The sequence below is a fragment of the Labeo rohita genome, unplaced genomic scaffold, assembly GCF_022985175.1.
Source record: "Labeo rohita strain BAU-BD-2019 unplaced genomic scaffold, IGBB_LRoh.1.0 scaffold_1055, whole genome shotgun sequence".
NCBI lineage: Eukaryota > Metazoa > Chordata > Actinopteri > Cypriniformes > Cyprinidae > Labeo > Labeo rohita.
In genome coordinates this window covers 1-21,779 of record NW_026127181.1, presented here as the reverse complement: position 1 = coordinate 21,779, position 21,779 = coordinate 1, and the positions used below count along the sequence as shown (strand labels likewise).

General features: G+C 37.5%; 1 protein-coding gene across 1 annotated transcript; it reads right to left on the bottom strand.

Moving 5' to 3' along the window:
* Window positions 1-526: 526 nt before the first annotated feature.
* On the bottom strand, window positions 527-21,023 carry LOC127157358 (NACHT, LRR and PYD domains-containing protein 12-like; the record flags this gene model as incomplete). The annotated part of the gene is made up of 5 exons (XM_051100591.1): window positions 527-3,733; window positions 3,813-3,859; window positions 19,334-19,507; window positions 20,489-20,662; window positions 20,850-21,023. Coding segments are annotated over 5 exons (1,087 nt in total), but the record flags the coding sequence as incomplete, so codon positions are not given.
* Window positions 21,024-21,779: the final 756 nt, after the last annotated feature.

The window sequence follows — 21,779 nt, the reverse complement described above, 5'->3', positions numbered from 1 at the left end:
CGCCTCCGTTTTCAACTCCACCCACAACTGCTCTCGGCTACTCTCGTTGATCGCCGTCTGTAGCCGTGGATGAAGTCGAACACACCTTCTGTTTAGGCATTGATAGTGTTGCCATAGAAAAGCATAATTCTGAGTTTGAGTACGTGAACAGCTCCGAGTAGAATGTCACATGTTGTCATCTCGAAATTATGGTAATTACAATATGGCGTGAACACAGCTTCTTATCATGTAATTTATGTCTCTATGATGATTGGTTGAAATACCAGAAGGAAGGCTAGCCTCCCTTACCAGGTTTCTTTTCTCTAAACTTCTCAGCACTGAAAGTGAACACTTGATGGTGATTGGCTATTTTTTTTTTAATTTTTTTTTTTTAATCAACGGAGGCACGAGAGCTCAGCTCTCCCCCGGCCTCCTCCTCCCCTTCTCTATCACTTAGCAGTTATGTTACCGGTCTCAAACAGGGAAGGATGAGACATAGTAACTGTAAGAAATGATGAAACAAACACAGATTACAATCTGTAGCGCTTTCTTTAATGGCTTTGCTATTTTTTTTCTTTTCTTATTTTCTCTTCTTGCAGATAACAGGCAAGTATAACACTTTTGAATTCATAACTATTGTAGGGTATCAGAGCGAATCAGACAAATGGAAGATTCGATCAGAACATTTGGTTGAAACCAAAGAGCCAAATTCCACAAAGGGGCCAGGACCACATCATAAATCTGTCCAGGAAAGCCTGGCGCCAGCCAGCCTGAAGTAAGCCTAACCAACCAACTTTCACAGCTTTGAACAACTTGCAACATTAAAACAAAAGAACACAATTATTGATAATCCCAATTCAGGAAGGAGATTGTCAATATTGGGGCGAGAAACCCAAGATTAATGGTCAAAGATGCAGCATCAGGACCACCACATGAGGAAACTTTGTTGGGTGGTGCTCCCCCACCCAAGACAAGAACCAAACCATTCCATTGTTCCTCAGAACATGCCCTTAGTTCACCAAATGACAGAGAGACTGTCCCTTTTACCTAAATATGCACCAAAATGATGCTTAAAAGGACTTATGAATGAACATCCGACCATTGCATAACTCCCTACTATGTATGTTACCCACACATTTGTCTATTATGTTCTAATCACTCGTTGTGTATGTCCTTTTAATAACTATTGAATAGCTTAAAGGTTTATATTCATGTTTGGTATGTATGAGTTTGAAAATTCATGCTTTGAATGTTTCCACCAATCAATTCATTGTCAAATGCGTTGTATTCATGTTGTAGGAATCATGGCCAAATTATACTCTGCAAGAGCAGGAAAATTCTGACCATGTGACTGATAAGATAACATGCTGATTTATGTTTTGGGAGGAGAAACATAGCAATATCCCGAGTTAAGACAACATCTAATTGGTCAAGACACCATTTTGGGATGTGTCCAAAGCTGAGTTTAAAACCACAGGACACCATCAAATTTTGCTTTTAGCTATTGGTTTAACCATTGCTTTTAGTCAGGCTTTTAGATATTTCCATTGCTCCTAGCCATGCTCTTAGCCATCATTTTTGCCGCTGCTTTTTGCGTTCTTTGAACGCTTCCTGGCTTGCACGCCAGCCACTCCTCTAAACGAAAACATGAGGAGATCGTCACATTTCTTTCACTTTAATCTTTTCTTTCCGTTGAGAGTTTTGTGTTCTAAGTTAAGTTTTGCTGCTAAGCCGTGTCTCAGACTTCGTGCCCGCCTCAAAACTTCAACCAGCGTACACAACTCCATCCTCCAGCCAACGCCCAAGACATCAGTTCCAACGACCACGGACTTCCAACCAATCAGCAACCTTGGGGAACCCCTTTCTGCAACGACGTCATCAAAGGAAACCCCTTAACACAAAGGCAACGCAAGTACAACCTCCAGATTCTAGCTGAACTGGTGCATTTAATGTAACGTTTTAATAACCTCATTGAGGAACTCAACGCGAGGGTTAATTAAATGATTGATGGTTGTTCAGGTCTAAGCAATTGCATATACTTATGCTATGAACTTGGGATTTCATATTTTCACTCTTCTAAACTCATTCTTTCCTCATCTCTCTCTTTCTGCAACTTGTATGAATGTGTGAATGCGCATCTATGTGTTAGATTAGTTTATATGTCTTTTCCAATAAATTCCTATTTATATTGAAAAGAGAAGTATCTTGTGTTTTGTGCTTATAAATTAATGTCTTAAAATGCCGACCTTGTTACCGTGCTAATAAACAGTGTTTTCACTATATTTTGGATATTAGTATCCAGTACAGAATTGATGTTATACGGCTCGCTCAATGTATCACTTGCCGATTCATTGATCCGCTGTAAAACGGAGATTCTGTTCAATCTTAAATGATTCCCTTTGAGCTAAATTGATTCTGTAGATCCCCTACACTATTAACAATATTCTTTCACAGGTCAGGCTTCCTGGACAATTCAATTCACAGCATTTAAATTGATGTCCCTTTAGTCTGCAAATGTGATACATTTAAACATTTCTCTCTGGTTGTACATTTTTAAACAAAAAATAAACTTCTGGATACAACTCTTGTGTCTTACTGTCACTATATGTGTCCACTCACACTTCAATATGTCTTTAATGCTTTACTCTGTCTGTTTTAGATCTAGTAAAATTCTATACAAAAACAATACAGAAACACTACAATGCAACAACACACTCAATTTGGAATACACAATTAATAACATTCAACCTTTACAAGCATACATTTTACAGAAAGTCCCCATTTTATGTTTCAACTCTTCCACATAAACAAAATGGAGTGGGTTAGCTCAATATAGCACATGTAAGAATTGATGAAACAAGCACAGATTACAATCTGTAGCATTCTGGCGCTTTCTCTAATGGTTTTGCCCTTTGGCCAGAACATAAATTCCTCATCACTTTAGCATAGTGCACTACCTACAGGCATCTTAAAGAACACACTTAATTTCATGTAACACAAAAACACAGTAAATCAGCAGATTTGGAACATTCGCAATAGAAAAGCGGTGCTGTCCAAATTCAGTAACATGTTACGGTATTACAGCTAACAAAAAATACACATTATGAGACAATCTGTGAATTGAATTGTGAATTTTATTACCATTAAATCGTCCTCCTCTCATTTTTTTTATCTAAATTTTGGGGACGCTGTGCCTCCCCTGACGAGCCACCACTGTATTAATCTTTCCTGATTCATCAACACAGTTTCACTGATCCTTTATAAACATAAAACCCAGGATAGAGCGGCTGAGTGAATGTGGTCTGGACTGTGTGGATGAGGCTCATTGTGTCAGAGATGCTGTAGAAGGACAGAGTTCCTGCACTGTGATCCACAAACACTCCTATTTTACTGCTGATTCTACTAAACTTTACAGGGAGATCAGTCTGTATTTCATTGTGTATGAAGTAACTGGAATGAGAGCAGATCAAACTCCAGGACTGATTATTATATCCAAACAAACACTCATAATCCTGTCCCTTCCTGCTGATGCTCTTATATGACACTGATATATCAACATGTCCACTCCACTCAATCTCCCAGTAACAGCGTCCACACACACTCTCTCTACACAACACCTGATACACACAATCAAATCTGTCTGGATGATCATGATATGACTGTTTCTCTCTCACACGTGTCACCTGTCTGTTCTCCTCAGACAGAACGAGTTCAGTGTTTGCTGTGTTTGGATCCAGTGAGAGAAAACAGGCATCTGAACACAAGAAAAGAGACATTTAGAGCATAATAACCACTACAGGTGTGTACGTGTGTGAGAGTGTTTGTAGACATACATTTGTGTAGTCCTTCTGTAATCCTGGATTCTCCTCCATTATCCACACTAGAAAACACACACAGACTGACATTCGGTCAGTAAACACACACACACATAGTGCAGTCTAATTAATTGAATTATATCTTCATTATGATTTTGCCTTCTGATGATTATGAGAACAAGATTATCAAGATGAAACGAGATGGTCTTGTTTGGTTCACAGGGACTGAACCGAACTGGTCTAAAACTCCGAGATTTTGCAGCAATAATATTTGAGAAACAACACAGAGCTTGAAGAAACTCCAACGGTAAAATGCATGTTTGAGTCTCTACCAATTGTGGCATTCTTCTTGTATAACAAAAGAAAGATTGCGTACACAGAAAGAGTTGTTCTCAAAGGTGCAGTTTATTTTTCATGCCGTTCACTTGTACTTCATGTCAGAGTTAGAATGTTGAACAGAAAACATGGAACAGGACTACATGCAAACACTACATCTGTCCCACCTGGTAAAAAAAACAGCATATGCTCATCAAAACATAGCTACCAGCATATGCTGGGTACGAGAATATATTTATATCAAAATCTTAAATTGCAGATCATATCTTATATAATCATTTGAAATGGAAAATAAACTAAAATTAAGGTTCTTAAGTTACTTTTAGCTACCACTGTTAAAACTTAACATGTTTTTAATGGTCTGATTAAAGCGTTTCACCAGCCCATCAGTCTGGGGGTGATAGGAAGTCGTGCGTACTCTTTTAATACCCAGCAACTGATAGACCTGGTTCAGCGTACGACTCATAAAATTTGTTCCCTGATCAGTTAATACTTATTTTGGAATGCCTACATGTGAGAAAAAAATGAAGCAAAGCATTTGACACTTGTTTTGCAGTGACCTCCCTTAATGGATATGCTTCCGGGTATCTGGTAGCATAATCACAAACTACAAGGATGAATCTATTACCTTTTGGGATTTTTTGTAGAGGGCCAATGACATCTACTGCTATTTTCTCAAAAGCTGTGTCAACTGCGGAAACTGATACCCAAGGTGCTATAGCAGGTGCTCTGCCAACTGCTAGCTGACATTCAGGCCAAGTCTTACAGTATTGCTTCACCTCAGTATACATACCTGGCCAATAAAATCTCTTTGCAATCCTCATTAACGTTTTTATAAAGCCTAAGTGTCCTGACCACGGCACTGATTGACCAAGTTCTAAGACCTGTTCACGAACCGTTTTTGGCAATACAAGCTGCATACCATCTTCTTTAGACTGTCTGTACAAACGGGTTTATTTCAACAAAAACATATCACCCTTCAGTATATCTACATCAGTTTCTTTGCCAAGTCTATTAAAACAGTCTACTAAAGAAGCATCTTGCTTCTGCAACTATGCTAGATCATTAGGTATGTTAAAAACAGAATCAAGCCCATCCAGCTCTTCCAGCTCCAGCAAAAACGTCAGCTATACAGTCTCTGCAATTTTGCAATCTATCATCAACACTAAGTTTTGTGTCAGCTATTATATTATCACTTAAAAATTGCATTTCATGAAGAGTCTGTTGTGCAAAATTTTGCGGATGTGAAGAATCGGTTAACTTTTGCGCTTGTGCTCTTGTTAGCACACCACACCAAGCGGTTTCCTGCACCAAATCTGCTAAAATTGGCTATCTGTACCCAACACAATTAGAAATGGTAATGTGGCAGCAATTCCTACTTTCATCAGGTATGGCTGTTTGTTAACTTCAATGTACACTTTAGCAGTTGGGAAATCTGACCTATCCCCATGTACACAACATATAGAAACCGTACCTTCAGTTCATGACTCTCTTAGCACATACTGCTCTTTTACCAGCGTTTGTGCACAACCTGTATCTAGTAAGGCCGTTACTGGCTTGCCATTCAATAAAACTGAAACAGTTGGCTCTTTGCTCGTCATTGATGTCAAAGGAATTGGTAAGTAACACAAACTAGCAGATTTAGGCTTTAAAATTGGACAATGAGAATTTATGTGGCCTGATTCTGCACAGTTGTAACACACAACATCACTGCTGGCTGACATGCTACTACAGGTGGTATGGGCTCAACATGACTGGGTTTTAATATCTGAGACTTAAAGTACGCTCTACCTCCCAACCCCCCAGACTTACCTTTGCTGCTTTGCAGGCTGCCGACATATCGGAACATTCCTGAGGACACTTTTCTTGCTGCAATATAATCCTCGACCAATTTTGCTGCCTCGGCCGCTGTCGCAGGGTTCCTTTCTTTCACCCATGTTCGGATTTCAGGATAAAGCACTCGCATGTACTGTTCTAGATCCACAGCTTTAGTGGTGGAATCAAAACATACCCATTTACAAAACAGGTCTTTAAAACGCACATATAGCTCCACAGGTGACTCCTCTATTGGTGTATCCAAAGCACGCAATTTCAGTCTATACATTTCAGTGCTAATCTCATATTTTTGAATAATCACCTCTCTCAAACAATCATAATCCGTCATTGTTGCGGGTGACATAGCGACGAACGCAGTTCTCGATTTTCCCTTGAGCAACCGAATAAGATGAACAGCCCAATCGTCTTTCGGCCACCCGTAAACTTGTGCCAGTCTTTCAAATGTGATCAAATAGTTTTCAATGTTGTCCTCATCCTGTAATTTGGGCAGCTGAAATCCAAAAGCTGGACCCCACGTTGCTGATCGGTCTGTAGGTGCCGACCCATGTCTGGCGTGTTCAACATCCATTTGCAGTTGTGTGACTTGGTGTGTGAGAACTTTGAATTGTTGCTCTCGTCGCTCTACATCCTTCTCCTGCCTTTCATCTCTTTGCTTTTGATACTGAAGGAAGGTCTGAAACATATTCGCCAACGCTGTAAGAGCTGCCTCTCCCCCAGATGCCGACACTTCGGTAGTTTGTAGCACGTTTGTCTTTGTAGAATCATCCGCTGTTTTCTGCCCGCCATCGGTTTCCATGGTTGACGACTGCTGTGCCCTTGTCTTTGGTGGCATTTCACGTCGCTACTTCTGACACCATACAGTATGTACGGAACAGCCTCCGTGGCTGGAGTAAAAATAACCAAAGACCGAAGTCCAGTTGCAGGTGCATTTATTGTACGAGCCGGGATAAAAATCCCCAGCAAGAAGAAAAAATGTGCTACAAAGAATCCATTTGAGAGGTGAACTGTACAAAAGTTAAAAGCCTGTTCACTACACACACTACGGAGGCTAGCAAACAAGTTTCCCGTGGCCCTTTTACGTCATAAATCCCTCCTACTGGAATGTACCACTCTATGGGTAGACTCAGCCCCACTTACAACCATACAATACATATCAACCACAAATGTTGATATTGTGACGAGTCGACTGCCTCCCCCCCTAATTGTCAGCTGCACCCCGTCGGTAATCGCCACCCTTCACCAGGCTCCTGATGGGAGTGGGCGTGTGGGAGGAGGAGGGGCGCTGAAACATCCAGGTCTGGCGGCGTGTGATGGGGCACACCTGATGTGAATGAAGCCTCATCACCGCCGCTGTTAAAATGCCGAGCGCGCCTCTAGGTGGAGGAGGACGATGCCGCTAGAGAAGCCGCCGCTCCTCGCACCCCGGACCTGAGCGGGGAGCGCGTGCGGCCGCCGGACTCCGCCCCTTACCTGGACCCTTCCCTTCGGAACACTACCCCTCCTTCACGGAACCCCGTCACGTCGAGGACACCAGATCCCCCTTTTATTTTGGACACTTTTTCCCCCTTTTTGGACACTTTCTGTTATTGTTTAATAAAAGCCTCTCCGAGGCCTGACGTCACGCCCACTGTGTCTGTCGCTTTGCTCCGCCCCCCGTGACAATATGTACACGTAAACACGTAAACATGTATAATAACCATGAACATGAAACACACGTTAGTTCTACAAACATTAAACACATAACACACAAGATTATATAATTCAAACATTACAACAGCCTGTGTATACAGATGTCAATGCTGGCAACCAGACTGTGTATGCTGCGTGAAGTGTGAGTGTGTATATGTGTATGTTATGAGGGTACGTGCCCGTAGTTCATGCATAGTCACGGGTTAGCTCCGTGACAATACAGCTATAGGAATTGACTACTTTTATTCATTTACAGACAAACCTACCTTTGACCTTCCTATCACACAAAGCCCCAGGTCATTGTTTATAGTATTACTGCCTTGTATTTTGTGTTTTTCATTGTATGCTGTTGTATACATTTGTTGTGATAGATAACTGGTAGTATAACTCACCTATGCCATGTTTGGTCTCTTTGAATTCATATTCTGATGAGCTAAAAGATGGTGTATATTATATGTTGATACCTATGCAACACATTAGTGCTTTAAGAATCCTTAGTAGTTTTTGCATCAACACCCAATCATATACACCCATATCATATTACATATGCAAAATACCATGCTCACAGACAAAGAGCCATAAACTTTCCCTCCAAAAGTGAGTCACCATTGGCTCTTTGACCTCCTGAAGGTGTAGCCTCCAGAGACCTTAAAGGCATCACACGAGTAATCCTTCGTTCTCACTTCTGCAAAATCTTCCGATTGCTGCCTGTGTGGAAGGACTCACGAGGAGCCTGAGTCAGCACAGGATGTGCCCAGCAGGCCCCGACATATAGAGCTGTGGGTCTCGGCCACAAAGTTTTGTGCGTTTTCTTTTTAGTTTCTTCACTTTTTTCACATGAGTGACTCGCCTCAGTCAGTCAGTGGTTCTTCTAGAACAGTGGTTCTCAACCTTTTTTGGGCCAGCACCCCCCTACCCCATTATCCAGGTCCCTCGCCGCCCCCATCAAATAAATCGTAGTCTAATTGTCCTCACTGAATATTAAAGTTGATTATTATTGTTTTGTGTTTATAATGAGGACTGGTATTGTATTTACAGTAATTCAAATGTATGGGGTCATTATGATTTTTAGGATTTTTTTTTTTTATTTCAAGGATGCATTGAATTGATCAAAAAAGACAGTGAAGTACTTTTTTTTACAGTAAATTCTTTTAAAATAAGTATAATAACATTCATTTACAGAGTTTTTAATCATGTTGGTGGTTTTCATTGCTATAGCTTCAGTGTTGTTGAGATGTGGATATATCTTGTTGCCCCAAATTTAAAAAGACTAAATAAAAATGACATAGTGGACATTGTTATATTGATGGGTAAATCCCACATTTACACATGCAAATGGAAGAAATGTAAAGCCTACTTTACTATATTTCATAGAGTTTGTGAGAATATTTCAAAGTTTACTTTAAAAAACTAAGTACAACCCCAATTCTAGAAACGTTGGGAAATTTTGTAAAATTACAAAATCTGTGATATGTTCATTCTATTTAAATTTATTTAATTAATTGACAAAAGTACAAAGAAAATATTTCCAAAGTTTTCATTGACCAAAAATACTCTGCTCTTGGACTCCGGGTTTTGTGAGTATTTAACACAGTTGCTTGCAGAGTTTCTTAAATTTAATGAAAAAAAGCAAGGAGGGTGTATGTTTAACAATTCCTACTGAAATCAATAATACATTGAAAGAATTTTAAGAAAGAAGGGCTGCTCTGACCCATCAGCATTAGCTAATTTTCTTTACTCATTACACTTTTCAAAGTTTGGGTGTGCAGAGTAGACAGCCTTGAATGCTGACTTAACAATAGCTGAAATACTGAAATACTACTGTTATTAAATCTTTCCCTAGTGGGGCCCCAGATGGGTTCGGAACTGAATTCTACAGAAAATTTGAGCAGACACTTTCTCCTTTGCTGTTGAGAATGTTTAATTACTCATCTGGTAAACATCAACTTCCCCAGTCCTTGTATGAGGCTAATTTTTCCCTAATTTTAAAAAAAGATAAAGAAGAAACAAATCCATCGTCATATCGACCCATATCTCATTTGAATTCCGATCTTAAAACCTTTACTAAGATCCTTGCTAATAGACTAAATAATTGCATCAGAAAAAATTGTTAATTGCCACCAGAGTCTGGCTTCCTGTTTCCCATGCTGCAGAGTGGTTTGCATTTGTAGCTCCCCAGAGCTTCATTTTTTTTGTAGGAAACTTACTATTAGTCTGTTGTTCAACGTAATAAAAAATAGCTTTATTCCCACCAGATTTCTGATATTATCCATCAAACCAATCTGACTGATCTGATCGTTCGCTTTTATTTTATAACCGCGAGTGCAGCGCAGTGCTGTGTGTTAGCATTCTGTTAACCAGTTAGCTTGCCATTCACGTTTCCATTCACGTTTCTACTCGTATCTACTACCGTTTTCCTTTTTATTCTCTCGCTCCGTTGTTTCTCCCCTGCTCTTCTCTTCATGAGTTTAAACAACAGTGGTGAGTTGGCTTTGGATGTGACTAGCTCAGGGACACCTGACATCTTGGCATATTTAAAAGTGCTGGCTAATGCTAAGCGTAAATTCAGTAAGATTGTTATTTACATCGACAGTAATGATGTTCGACTTCGCCAGTCGGAGATCACAAAAAATGATGTTAAAGAGGTGTGTGAACTTGCAAGTACGATGTCAGACACTGTAATTTGCTCTGGTCCCCTTTCTGCTTACTATGGTAATGAGATACTGTACATAGCAGGCTGTCGTCACTAAATGGCTGGATGTCTAAGTGGTGCCTGCAAAATAACATAGGTTTCGTAGACAAGTGGAAGAGTTTTTGGGGCAGACCTGACCTGTTGAAAAGAGATGGTCTTCTCTCCACCCTCCGGGGTGGTGCCGCTCTTCTTTCTAGAAATATGGCACATAGTCTTAGAGTTTGAACTTGACTAACTGGGGCCCAGTTCAGGAAACAGACAGACTGGCTAAACCGACCGTCTGCTAGCCATCTCACGTCACATAAATAAGTTAATTTTCAGCACACAGAGACCTTTTCACCTAGAAAAGGTGTTTTTCAGGTGTTTTTGCAGGAGGTGAGCTCAAAGGTGGCTGAGCAGAAGTACAGTCCTCATTTTTTTAAGCTTAGGAAAGAAGTTGCAAAGTAAAGGAAAGGAAAAAGTAAAGGAAAATCTTTGCCAGAACTGTCACATTTAAAGTAGCTGTGCGATTTTGCTATGTTGTGTGACATAACTGAGCATCTCGCCCAACTGAATCAGAGGCTGCAGAGACACTGCAGACAGTCATCACGCAGACACAGATGTTATAGATGTAACTGTAGGTAATATTAGTTAATTTTACTGCTGATATTAGGGGTGTGACAAGACACTTATCCCACGAGATGAGACACAAGACTGGGTTTACAAGAACGAGACGATGAGATTTTTAAACTTTTTTAAAGAAGTCCTCAATGATGACATATATAGGGAAATGTTTTTTTATTTAACTGAAAAAGACAAAATGCAAAAAAATGTATGTGCATTTTGAACTTTATGAAATTAAACTTCCTTTTTAATGAATTATATGCAGTAATAAACAACATTTACATAACAGCTTCATGGTTCTGGATAAATTGAGATTTCCAGTTGTTTTTAATAAAATGGCGATCTTGATTTTCTCACGATTCCGGAGAAAAAAAAATTAGAAAACTAAAAATAATAACATATTTTACTAGTGGTTTTGACAAAATGTTCATTGCTTAAGTCTTTTAAAAACATATATTAATTAAAAAAAAAAAAGGAGTCAGTGTCTCAATTCAGTAAGACTTGATTAACTATTGGAATCACCTGAATGAATGATTTAATGACATACTTTTTTTTAAGCCGGCAGTTGTCGAAGAAGAGGATCGGCGTTACAATACATACAAGTGTTAAGATACTTTCGTTTTGATCTCTACTGTAGACAATAAGTGTTTATACCCAAACTAGAAAGTTCTATCCCACTACTTCTGTTATTTAAATGTCTGTAACAGAGAAATTGTGATTATAATGCGGTTGAAAAGACTGTGATCCTCTGATTCATTAACATGGGCAGCGACAAAACATGCTGAAACCCGCAATGTGAAACAGTCATAAAAAACAGCTAAATCGTTGTCATTCAGGAATAAGAATGTGTGGGTGTCTGAATCAAGATCTCAATCTTTTTAAGGGTTAATCATGCAGCTCTAATGTAAACACTGCAAAATGTTTTGCAAGGATATCATCATGAGATCTTGCGAGATCTGACTGTTCAGTAGGGATGTGTCAAGATCTCATGCCACGAGATCTCGTCACATCCCTACTGAATATGCATTTAAATTTGATTTCTAACTTTATAAGCCCCCAGAAAGAGATTAGGACAGCCCCCACCCCTTGGCCCTCTTTGAATTTTCAATACAATAATGCGGACCCTCAAATGAAGCTAATTAAAAAGCCCTGTTGTAATCAAACTATTTTTAAAATGTATGCCCTTTGCAGGACTGTGTGCAGCATTTGTTTTTGTAAATGCCACTACTGCTCCACATGATTTTAGCAACTCACAATTATTTGTTGAACCATAGTCCTGCCCTCTAACAATATTAATGTAATGAATTGTGTTTTAAGATTTTTTTTCTGTTATTTACTTTGATGGAGTATTGTGGATTTCTTAACCTGAAAATTAAAAAGATTTATGTTAAGATAACACAGAGAACTAACATTTATTTTTACATCTATGCAAATGCATAGCCCATATAATATTTGTAACTTAAATAATTAATAATAAATTAAAGATACAGTTATTTAACTATATATGTTAAGGAGTAGTAACATTCATACAGTCTTGCAGTTACAACTGGCCCTTTGAGGGCAGCTGTAATGCTGAAGTGGCCCTCAGTGAAAAGAAGTTTGACACCCCTGACCAAAAGAAAATATTCTAGGTTGGTATTTTAACAATATTTCTAAAACATTATATTTCTAAAACATTTCAATTTTAGATGTTGTTCCTTACATGTTTTTGAAAACAATGCACTGCAACATTCCCTAATTGCAATCAAAATAGAATGAAATGTAGAAACGTTTTGTATTAGCTGGCTGATCTTTTATCAGTGTGTTTGTAAAGTGAACTCAAGTCATTCAGTTACAAAACAAAAGCTCAATAATTTCTTAGTTTTTTTTTTGTGCAGTTTGTACGCAGATTTCCTTTGCTCTCTCATATTCACGCTGCTCTCGCCCAGAGAGATTGCGCACACTTAAAATGTGTCTTTTATCTTTTATTATTCTTTTATTATTGTATTTTTGTTTTAACATACACTGATTATTGTACTTCGTTTTACTATCTCTTTTATATATGTACAAAGATGGATCTTTAATTCATTTCCAGTTTAATAATATTTAGAAATGTTAATCGAATGACCATTAGAAATTGGGTGATTTGTTTATATATAAATAACCTCTGTCCAACTGGTTGGTCAAAACCCTCAGAGCAATTTATCTAAAAGCAACATATCATATCCTGTGGCTCTAAAGACTTCATATAAAAGATCACTGTTATGTCATATGTCAGATTTATGAAAATAATTGCAATAAATTCTCAGTTGGTATGTTGGCAATAATAAGTAACAATTCCTATCAAATCAACATCAAATGCAAAAATAGATGTAAATGATAAAAGATATCATCATAGCACAATAAATTCTCTGATAGAATCACTCTTTGGACATTTATTGGATTTTTTTTTTTTTATTCAGTGTTCTGATTTTAGTTATTTGTTTCATGACAACCCACTAAACTCTTCTCTAAAACAGTGAATATACAGTTATATGACAGTTAAAGGTAATTGCATTGTCTGCAAATGCATCAAACCTATAGAATATAATGTAGTGATGTTATATATAAACTCAAGTACATATGCCCGCATGAACTTTAAGAATTATACTTTCTTGTTTGTTTGTTTCAATAAATCGCTCAGAGGGATTTGACCAAACAAATGAAGTTATTTACAAATCATGGAAGCACTGATTCCTAGCTATTTCTTATATAGATTTTATTAATATCACTACATATTATTAAATTGTAAAGAAATTACAGATCCATTTTTGGAATTCCAGGTTCATTTCCCTATAGCCAATAAGATTTCATATAGAATTTGTATCTCTCAGTTGTAGAAAAATCTGATTGGTTGATAACTTTTGACAACGTTTAAAAAAAAAAATTTTAGCAAATGAGCATTTTGAGCGTGTGTGTGCACGCTCAAACATAGGACACAGTTTGAGCGTGCACACGCACACTCTGAGAGAGAGGAGAGACACGTTTTAAGTGTGCGCAATCTCTCTGGGCGAGAGCAGCGTGAATCTGAGAGCGTGCGTCCGGTTTTGTGCGAGAGCAAAGGAAATCCATGTGCGAGCAGAGAGATTCACGCTCGCACATTGTATTAATCTACTTTCGCGCTACAATAATGCCCTCTCGACATTTGTCATTAAAATAACACAATAAGACAATAGCAAACAGGTATGTAGGGGCGAGACACAAGAATAGTCTGTGAAGCAGGCGAGGGTAGATCAGCGGTGAACCTACTCCACAAAGCGAAGCAGAGGGATGATCCATACAACGAGCGAGAAGTCCAAGAGGCAGGCGGCGAGGCAGACAAAGTGAGATGGCCAGACGAGAAAGCTAAAGTAAGAGATAGGGATGGGCGGATCGATCCTGAAATATCGATACTTTCGATTCTGACGTTGTATCGAAAGGATCAATCCTCACATAAAAATATCAATTCTAAAGTGCATTTTTAACCATTAATTTCATTTATTTAACAAGACATTTGGTGCTTAAAATAAGCATCTAAGAGGAACAATAGACTATTAGTGAATTGTTAAGTAGGATAGAACTATTTCTCCTGCTCGTTGGAACATACGCAAATGCTGAAAGACAGAACCAATCAATTACAGATAGCGTTCGCTGCTGACGCTTCAATCATCATTGAAAATAATCAGAAATTATGTTTCTTCCTCTTGTTCTCATGGCATTGAAATAATAAGGCATTATTTAAAAACAAATTTTCTTGAGTAGCAAGGTATAGTAGAATGATTTCTGAAGGATCATGTGACACTGAAGACTGGAGTAATGATGTTGAAAATTCAGCTTTGATCACAGATGCTTTTTAAAAATTACATTTTTTTAAATATATTAAAATAGAAAATAGTTATTTTAATTATTCATTTTCCCAATCTTGTTTTTTGTTTTTTTTGTTTTTTCCAAATACGGTTAGCATGGTTAAAGACACATTACAAAATCGTACTGACCTCAGACTTTTGAACAGTATAGTGTACATGAAATATGAAATATGTAATTTAATTTCAAAATTAATAATACTAATACTAATATGACTAATTATTATTATACATTTTAGTACTTATGTAACACCATGGTTGTTTTTCATTAGGTACACCTTTGTACCTTATCTACCCTTAATGCATGTGTACTTGTATGGTACTAGTATGCTCCCTGGCTTTTAGGGGTAAAAAAGGTGCACCTGTGAGGTTACTGCCCAGTAAAGAGCTAAAATACAAAATTTTAGTACATTTTATTTCTGACAGTGTTATCAAAAAAAAAAAAAAAAAAAAAGCTTATAAATGTTTAAAACACATGACTTTCAAATATAATGTTAAATAAGTATAATTACTGATTTTATTCTTTTGATAATTTAAAAGATCAGTTTAGTTTAGAGGTATCGATGATACTTGGCTTGAAAATATCGGTATCGGATCGAAAATAAAATATGAGGTATCGCCCATCCCTACTAAGGGAACGTGAATGAAAGTGCAAGAGTGAGATCTGGTGGTGAGCAGAGCGAAGGTCACCGGCCAGATTCATGACAGAGAGAAAGCAAGTAATCCTTTTAAAATCACAGATATTTTCAACATTCTGCTCTCTTGCAGTAACTATTTATAATTAATGATGCTGACTGCATTAATTTGTCTCTGATTTATGTCATGTGTGCACTTTGTTGATTACAAGTTTAAACTTTTTTTAATTCCTCCCATTTTTAGTTCCATTGTTTTAGGTAAAATATTATGTTTTATTTATTCTTTTTTGTTAGATAACGGGAATGAAATAATACAATGTGTTCACATCCAAACTAAACTAAACTAAAGTAATTATCTTTAATACAACTAAAATAAAGGAATTAATAAAAAAAATAAAATTCATAAAATAACTATACATTTTATTAATAGTATTAATGAACTATTATTATTAATAATGATTAATAATCAGGACTGCCCTCTACTAAAGATTTTTCTATTACTAAATGATTTTTCTAGGATTTACCAGGAAGGCACCGCTGATGGCTGCCTTCAAGTGAAAGTGACAACGTATTGTCAACTATGGTGACCCATAGTCGAAATTGGTCCTCTGCATTTAACCCATTTAAGTGCATACACACACACAGCAGTGAGAAGTGAACACACATGGACACACACTGTGAACACACACCCGGAGCAGTGGGCAGCAATTGATCCAGCACCCGGGGAGCAATTGGGGGTTCAGTGCCTTGCTCAAGGGTACTTCAGTCAAGAGCACTGTTTATTCACAATCCCCACCTTCAATACCTGCTGATGTAGGAATCGAACCAGCTAGCAAAAGGCTAGCAAAATCACTCTAGACCACTCACAGCCAGCACACTCCCTCTTTGAACTGTTGCCATTTGGGCAACACTACAGAATACATATCACCAGTCTTTACAGATTCAAAAGATGTATTACTTTTATCTGTATTACCAAAAATGACAGAGTATTTGGAGAGCAAGTGACCACACCCAGGAGCAATTCTAGGATTTTCATTTTAGGGGGGCTCAGCCCAAAATGAGGATATAATTATAAAACAATAATAATAAATATATAGATAAAATAAAAAATGTTTGACTAATAGGGGTGGTATACTACATGCATTGCAGTATTCCACTGTACTGTATAGATAGGTGTGACATTTGAGTACTGAATAAGCCTACAGATCTTCGTGATCTCACACAGACACCTGTTTTGCTATATTTTTCTGTCTGCATTTTCAATGAAAGCTACAGTAGATGGGGGAATCGATTGCTCTCCCATGATATTTTGTACACTGTTTTAATATCTGCATCTGTGCAGTTTAAATACAATCTATTGATAAACACACCTCAGATCGAAGAATGTGCTGAAAGACAGGGAGGAGCCGTGCAAAGTCAATTTTCAAATGAAATTTAAAGGGAACTGAGGCTAACTTGGAAGTTTTTAGAATTGCATGGAAAAACAGTATGTCCAGATAGGCTTTATAAGCTGCTAGGGCCGAACATAGCCACAAACTCATAGAAAATAAGCAAAACAATCCAATTTTTATTTAGCACAGTGGCTAGATTAACAAATAACCAGACGCCACCTGATCTAAATATTCCTTTACAGTTTAATAGTAATGACTGAATTTCTTCACTGATAAAATAGATAACATCAGAAATACAATAACCAATGTAGATTCTACTGCGTCTAATGTGTCAACTTCTTTCATCACACCCAAAGAAAAACTACAGTACTTTACCGCTTTTGGACAGGAAGTGCTAAATAAACTCATCACTGTGTTTAAACCAACAACATGCCTATTAGATCCCGTACCCACTAAATTACTTAAAGGAATTGTTACCTGTAACAGAAGAACCGCTTCTCAATATTACTAACTCATCATTATCTTTAGGTCACGTCCCTAAACCATTCAAGCTGGTGGCTATTAAGCCTTTTATTTAGAAACCACAACTAGACCCTAGTGAACTGGCAAATTATAGACATGTCTAATCTTCCGTTTATGTCTAAAATTTTAGAGAAAGTTGTATCTGCTTAATTGTGCTCATTCTTGCAAAAAAAATGATATCTATGAAGAATTTCAGTCAGGTTTCAGGCCCCATCATAGCACAGAAACCGCACTTGTTAAAATCACTAATAACTTGCTTTTTGTGTCAGACCAAGGCTGCATCTCATTGCTAGTTTTACTTGATCTTAGTGCTGCGTTTGACACTATAGATCATGACATACTAATAGATCGACAAAAGTATGCAGGTATCCAAGGGCAGGCTTTAAGATGGATTAGATCTTACCTGTCCAATCGCTACCACTTTGTTTATTTAAATGGGGAGTCATCTCAGTTATCACCAGTAAAGTATGGAGTGCCACAAGGATCTGTCCTAGGTCCTCTGCTATTTTCAATATACATGCTACACCTTAGTAATATTATTAGAAAACACAGGCATAGTTTCCATTGTCCATTGTTCCATCAAAGTTAACAGAGTGTGTTGAAAATCTAAAAGATTGGATGACCCATTAAATTCAGATAAGACAGAAATATTACTTATTGGACCAAAAAACAGTACACAGAATCTCTTTATTTACAATCTACAACTAGACAGATGTACTGTTACTTCCACTACAGTCAAATGCCTGGGTGTTATATTAGACAGCAACTTATCTTTTGAAAATCATATTTCTCATGTTACAAAAACAGCATTCTTTCATCTTAGAAACATTGCCAAGCTACGAAACATTTTACCTGTTTCTGATGCAGAAAAGCTAGTTCACGCATTCATGACCTCTAGACTGGACTATTGTAATGCAGTACTAGGTGGTTGTCCTGCATCTTCAATAAACAAGCTACAGGTCAAAAAAATATGATCATATTACCCCAATTTTAAAGTCTTTGCACTGGCTACCTATTAGGTTCCGCATCAGCTATAAAGTAGTACCTCTTACCTGTAAGGCACTTAATGGTTTAGCTCCTGTGTACCTAACTAGTCTTCTACCACGCTACAATCCATCACGCTCCCTAAGGTCACAAAACTCTGGACTGCTGGTAGTACCTAGGATAGCAAAATCCACTAAAGGAGGTAGAGCCTTTTCGCATTTGGCTCCCAAACTCTGGAACAGCCTTCCAGATAACGTTCGGGGTTCAGACACACTCTTTCTGTTTAAATCTAGATTAAAGACACATCTTTTTAGCAAGACATTCAAATAATGCATCTCATAAACTATTTCCTGCAGTTATATCTGAACAAATGTTCATTATTAATCTTTTAGCTCTGGTTGAACAAATCTTTCTTTGCTAATTATGTTCCTATTTGTTCTCTGTTTCTGCCATAGGATTGACATCCCATGGTAACTAGGAATTCACAAGCTCCAGTCTGGATACAGAACACTTAAGAAGAGATGATGTCAACCCCTCAGAGGACTTAAGATGATGCCAACCCTGAAACAACATACAGCACTACCGAATTCTGCTACTAATTTATGGTGTTATTTGTCTGTTTGATTATGTCATTAATTGATCTTTACCATACATCTCTGCCGTATGTACATCAACTTGACGTAGTCAACACTAGTAAGCTACTACTACATATATTGTAAAAACGTTAATTTGGTGTATAGTTGCTTTGCAACGATATGTATTGTGAAAAGCACTATACAAATAAAATGGAATTGAATTGAATTGAATGTGATGTTAAAAACTCTATCAGGGGCATTTCTGCCCAAAATAATTTGTAATAATTTTCGCAACAAATGAATAAGTTAGTGTGTTAAATTGACAGCGGCACTACACACACACACACACACACACACACACACACAACCAGTCAAAAGTAAAACACTAAGGAGTTTAAATGAAATATTCAACATACTTGAGTTTGTCCAGTGTGCAGTTTGGATCCTTAAGTTTTTCAGAGAGCAGCTTTTCTCCTGAATCTCTTGGGTGATTGTAGCTCAGATCCAGCTCTCTCAGGTGTGAGGGGTTTGAACTTAAAGCTGAAGACACATAATGGCAGCCCTCCTCTGTCACCATACAGCCAGATAATCTTCAAACACAGATAAAAGTCCACATGACACTAGTATGACAATCAGACATGGCGCTTTCACACTTTTATACCTATTTTACGCCTGTCTCTTTTCAGTTATCAAAAGTATTCCTATTTGTCTCATAATTTCATATAAGGCTTCTGTCAAGGTCACTGATATAACCTATTTTTATATGGAATTTAATACATACTTTAGAGCAGTGATAGGCAACATTAATCATATAGTGCCGATTTCCTGCAGAGTTGGGCTCCAGCCCTAAAAAAACCCTCACCTGCCTGTAGCCCTAGTAATCCTGAAGACCTTGATTAGCTTGTTTAGGTGTGTGTGGTTTAAGCATGATTTTTGTGCAGGTTAAGCAGAAATAGAGACACTAAGGTCTTTGAATACTACTGCATTTAACGGTCATTGCAATAGGAAGGAATGCGTAATACAGTAGGTTACTGCACATGAGACCAACAACATGACTGCATACAGACACAGTTGTTACTATTACCGGCTTTGTTTAAACTGGCCAATATACTGTGTTAACACTAGCAGTGTATTTATTGTACTGTAAGCAATCCTCTCTGTCAAAAACATCAAAATGTAGCATATCATGGGAAAAGTGCTCCAAAAGCAGTACATCCTACTGACATTTCTGTTTACAGCTTGAATACACACATTTATAAATTCAGGATACTGATTTAATGTCATTTGTGTGCTTAACTCAACACTTTAGTACTTTTTTAAACACATTTTTAATGCTGCTCTGCTGCACTTCATCATGCACCTTTTTGTTTGCTGTTCAGATGACAAAACATTTAAAACGTTATTTTTTTTAGGGTCATCTGCCTCAGCTATCTAATAACACTTGTCAACATCAAAATGATTGTGGTAATCAATCAAATAAATTGAGGCAGATGGTTGACGCGTGTGTTATTTTTACATTCACGTTATAGTGTTACTTGATTACTAGCTATAAGTATCTGATTAACTCATACCTCAGTATCTCCAACTGACAGTTTGGACTCTTCAGTCCAACAGAAAGCAGATTCACTCCTGAATCCTGCAGGTCATTGTAACTTAGGTCCAGCTCTCTCAGGACAGAGTTTGAGGACTGTAAAATTGATGACAAACTCTCACAAGACTGAGCAGTGAGATTACATTTGGAAAATCTAAACAAGAAAACAAGAAATAGTAATTGGATACAGAAAAAATCTTTACAGTTTGATTTTTAGTAAATCTGTACAAGAAAAATGAATTGCATACAGAATACATTTTAGCAGTGTGATTTTTAGTAATTAACATAATCTTAAAAAAAATCAATGTTTGTAAAAAAATCAAAGTGTTTGTAACTCAAACCTCAGTATGTTCAGCTGACAGTCTGGTCTCTTCAGTCCATCAGAAAGCAGACTGACTCCTAAATCCTGCAGGTCATTGTTACTCAGGTCCAGCTCTCTCAGGACGGAGTTTGATGACTGTAAAACTGATGATAAAGTCTCGCAAGACTGAGCAGTGAGATTACATTTGGAAAATCTGAACAAGAAAACAAGAAATAGTAATTGAATACAGAATAAATCTTAACAGTGTGATTTTTGTAAATCCAAAATTCTATCATGAACTCTAAGATCAAACCTGTCCTGGAGGCACCCCTGTCCTGCGGGTTTGAAAACATATTACAGGATCTGTCCCATTATTTTCGAAATAAGCAACCATTAACAAGTTTTAAACAAAGTGTCATGTTTAACAGTCTTTCATATGCAGGAGTGATATACTAAGCATATGAGTAGTACCATTTACACATCTGTGTTTATATAGCTGCACTAACAAGGAGTCTAGTGTATGTAACTGCTGTGAAGACAAGTTACAGATATTAGAACAGGTTTGTATACACTTCAAAAGGAGTTCGCCATATTTAGCTGTGTAACCTCAATGTCATGGTTATTTATTTATTATTTATTATGTTTTTGTTAGCTGTGCTAAGTGTGCAGTTGATTTTAGCTGCACACAGTATCTGAGTAACACTTTATTTATTGCTCCTAATCGCTTTACTGTACAAATAAAGGTTTAATAATTAAATCAATGACAGCTATCAAATTACTTTAATTTGGTGGGTTGCACATTCTAACTAGCGTTAACGGCATGATAGCCCAGGCACACATAGTCATAGGCTACTAGTGTTAAGGCGGTCAGTATGGTGGCCCAGGCCCATGTAGGGTATCAGAGCGAATCAGACAAATGGAAGATTCGATCAGAACATTTGGTTGAAACCAAAGAGCCAAATTCCACAAA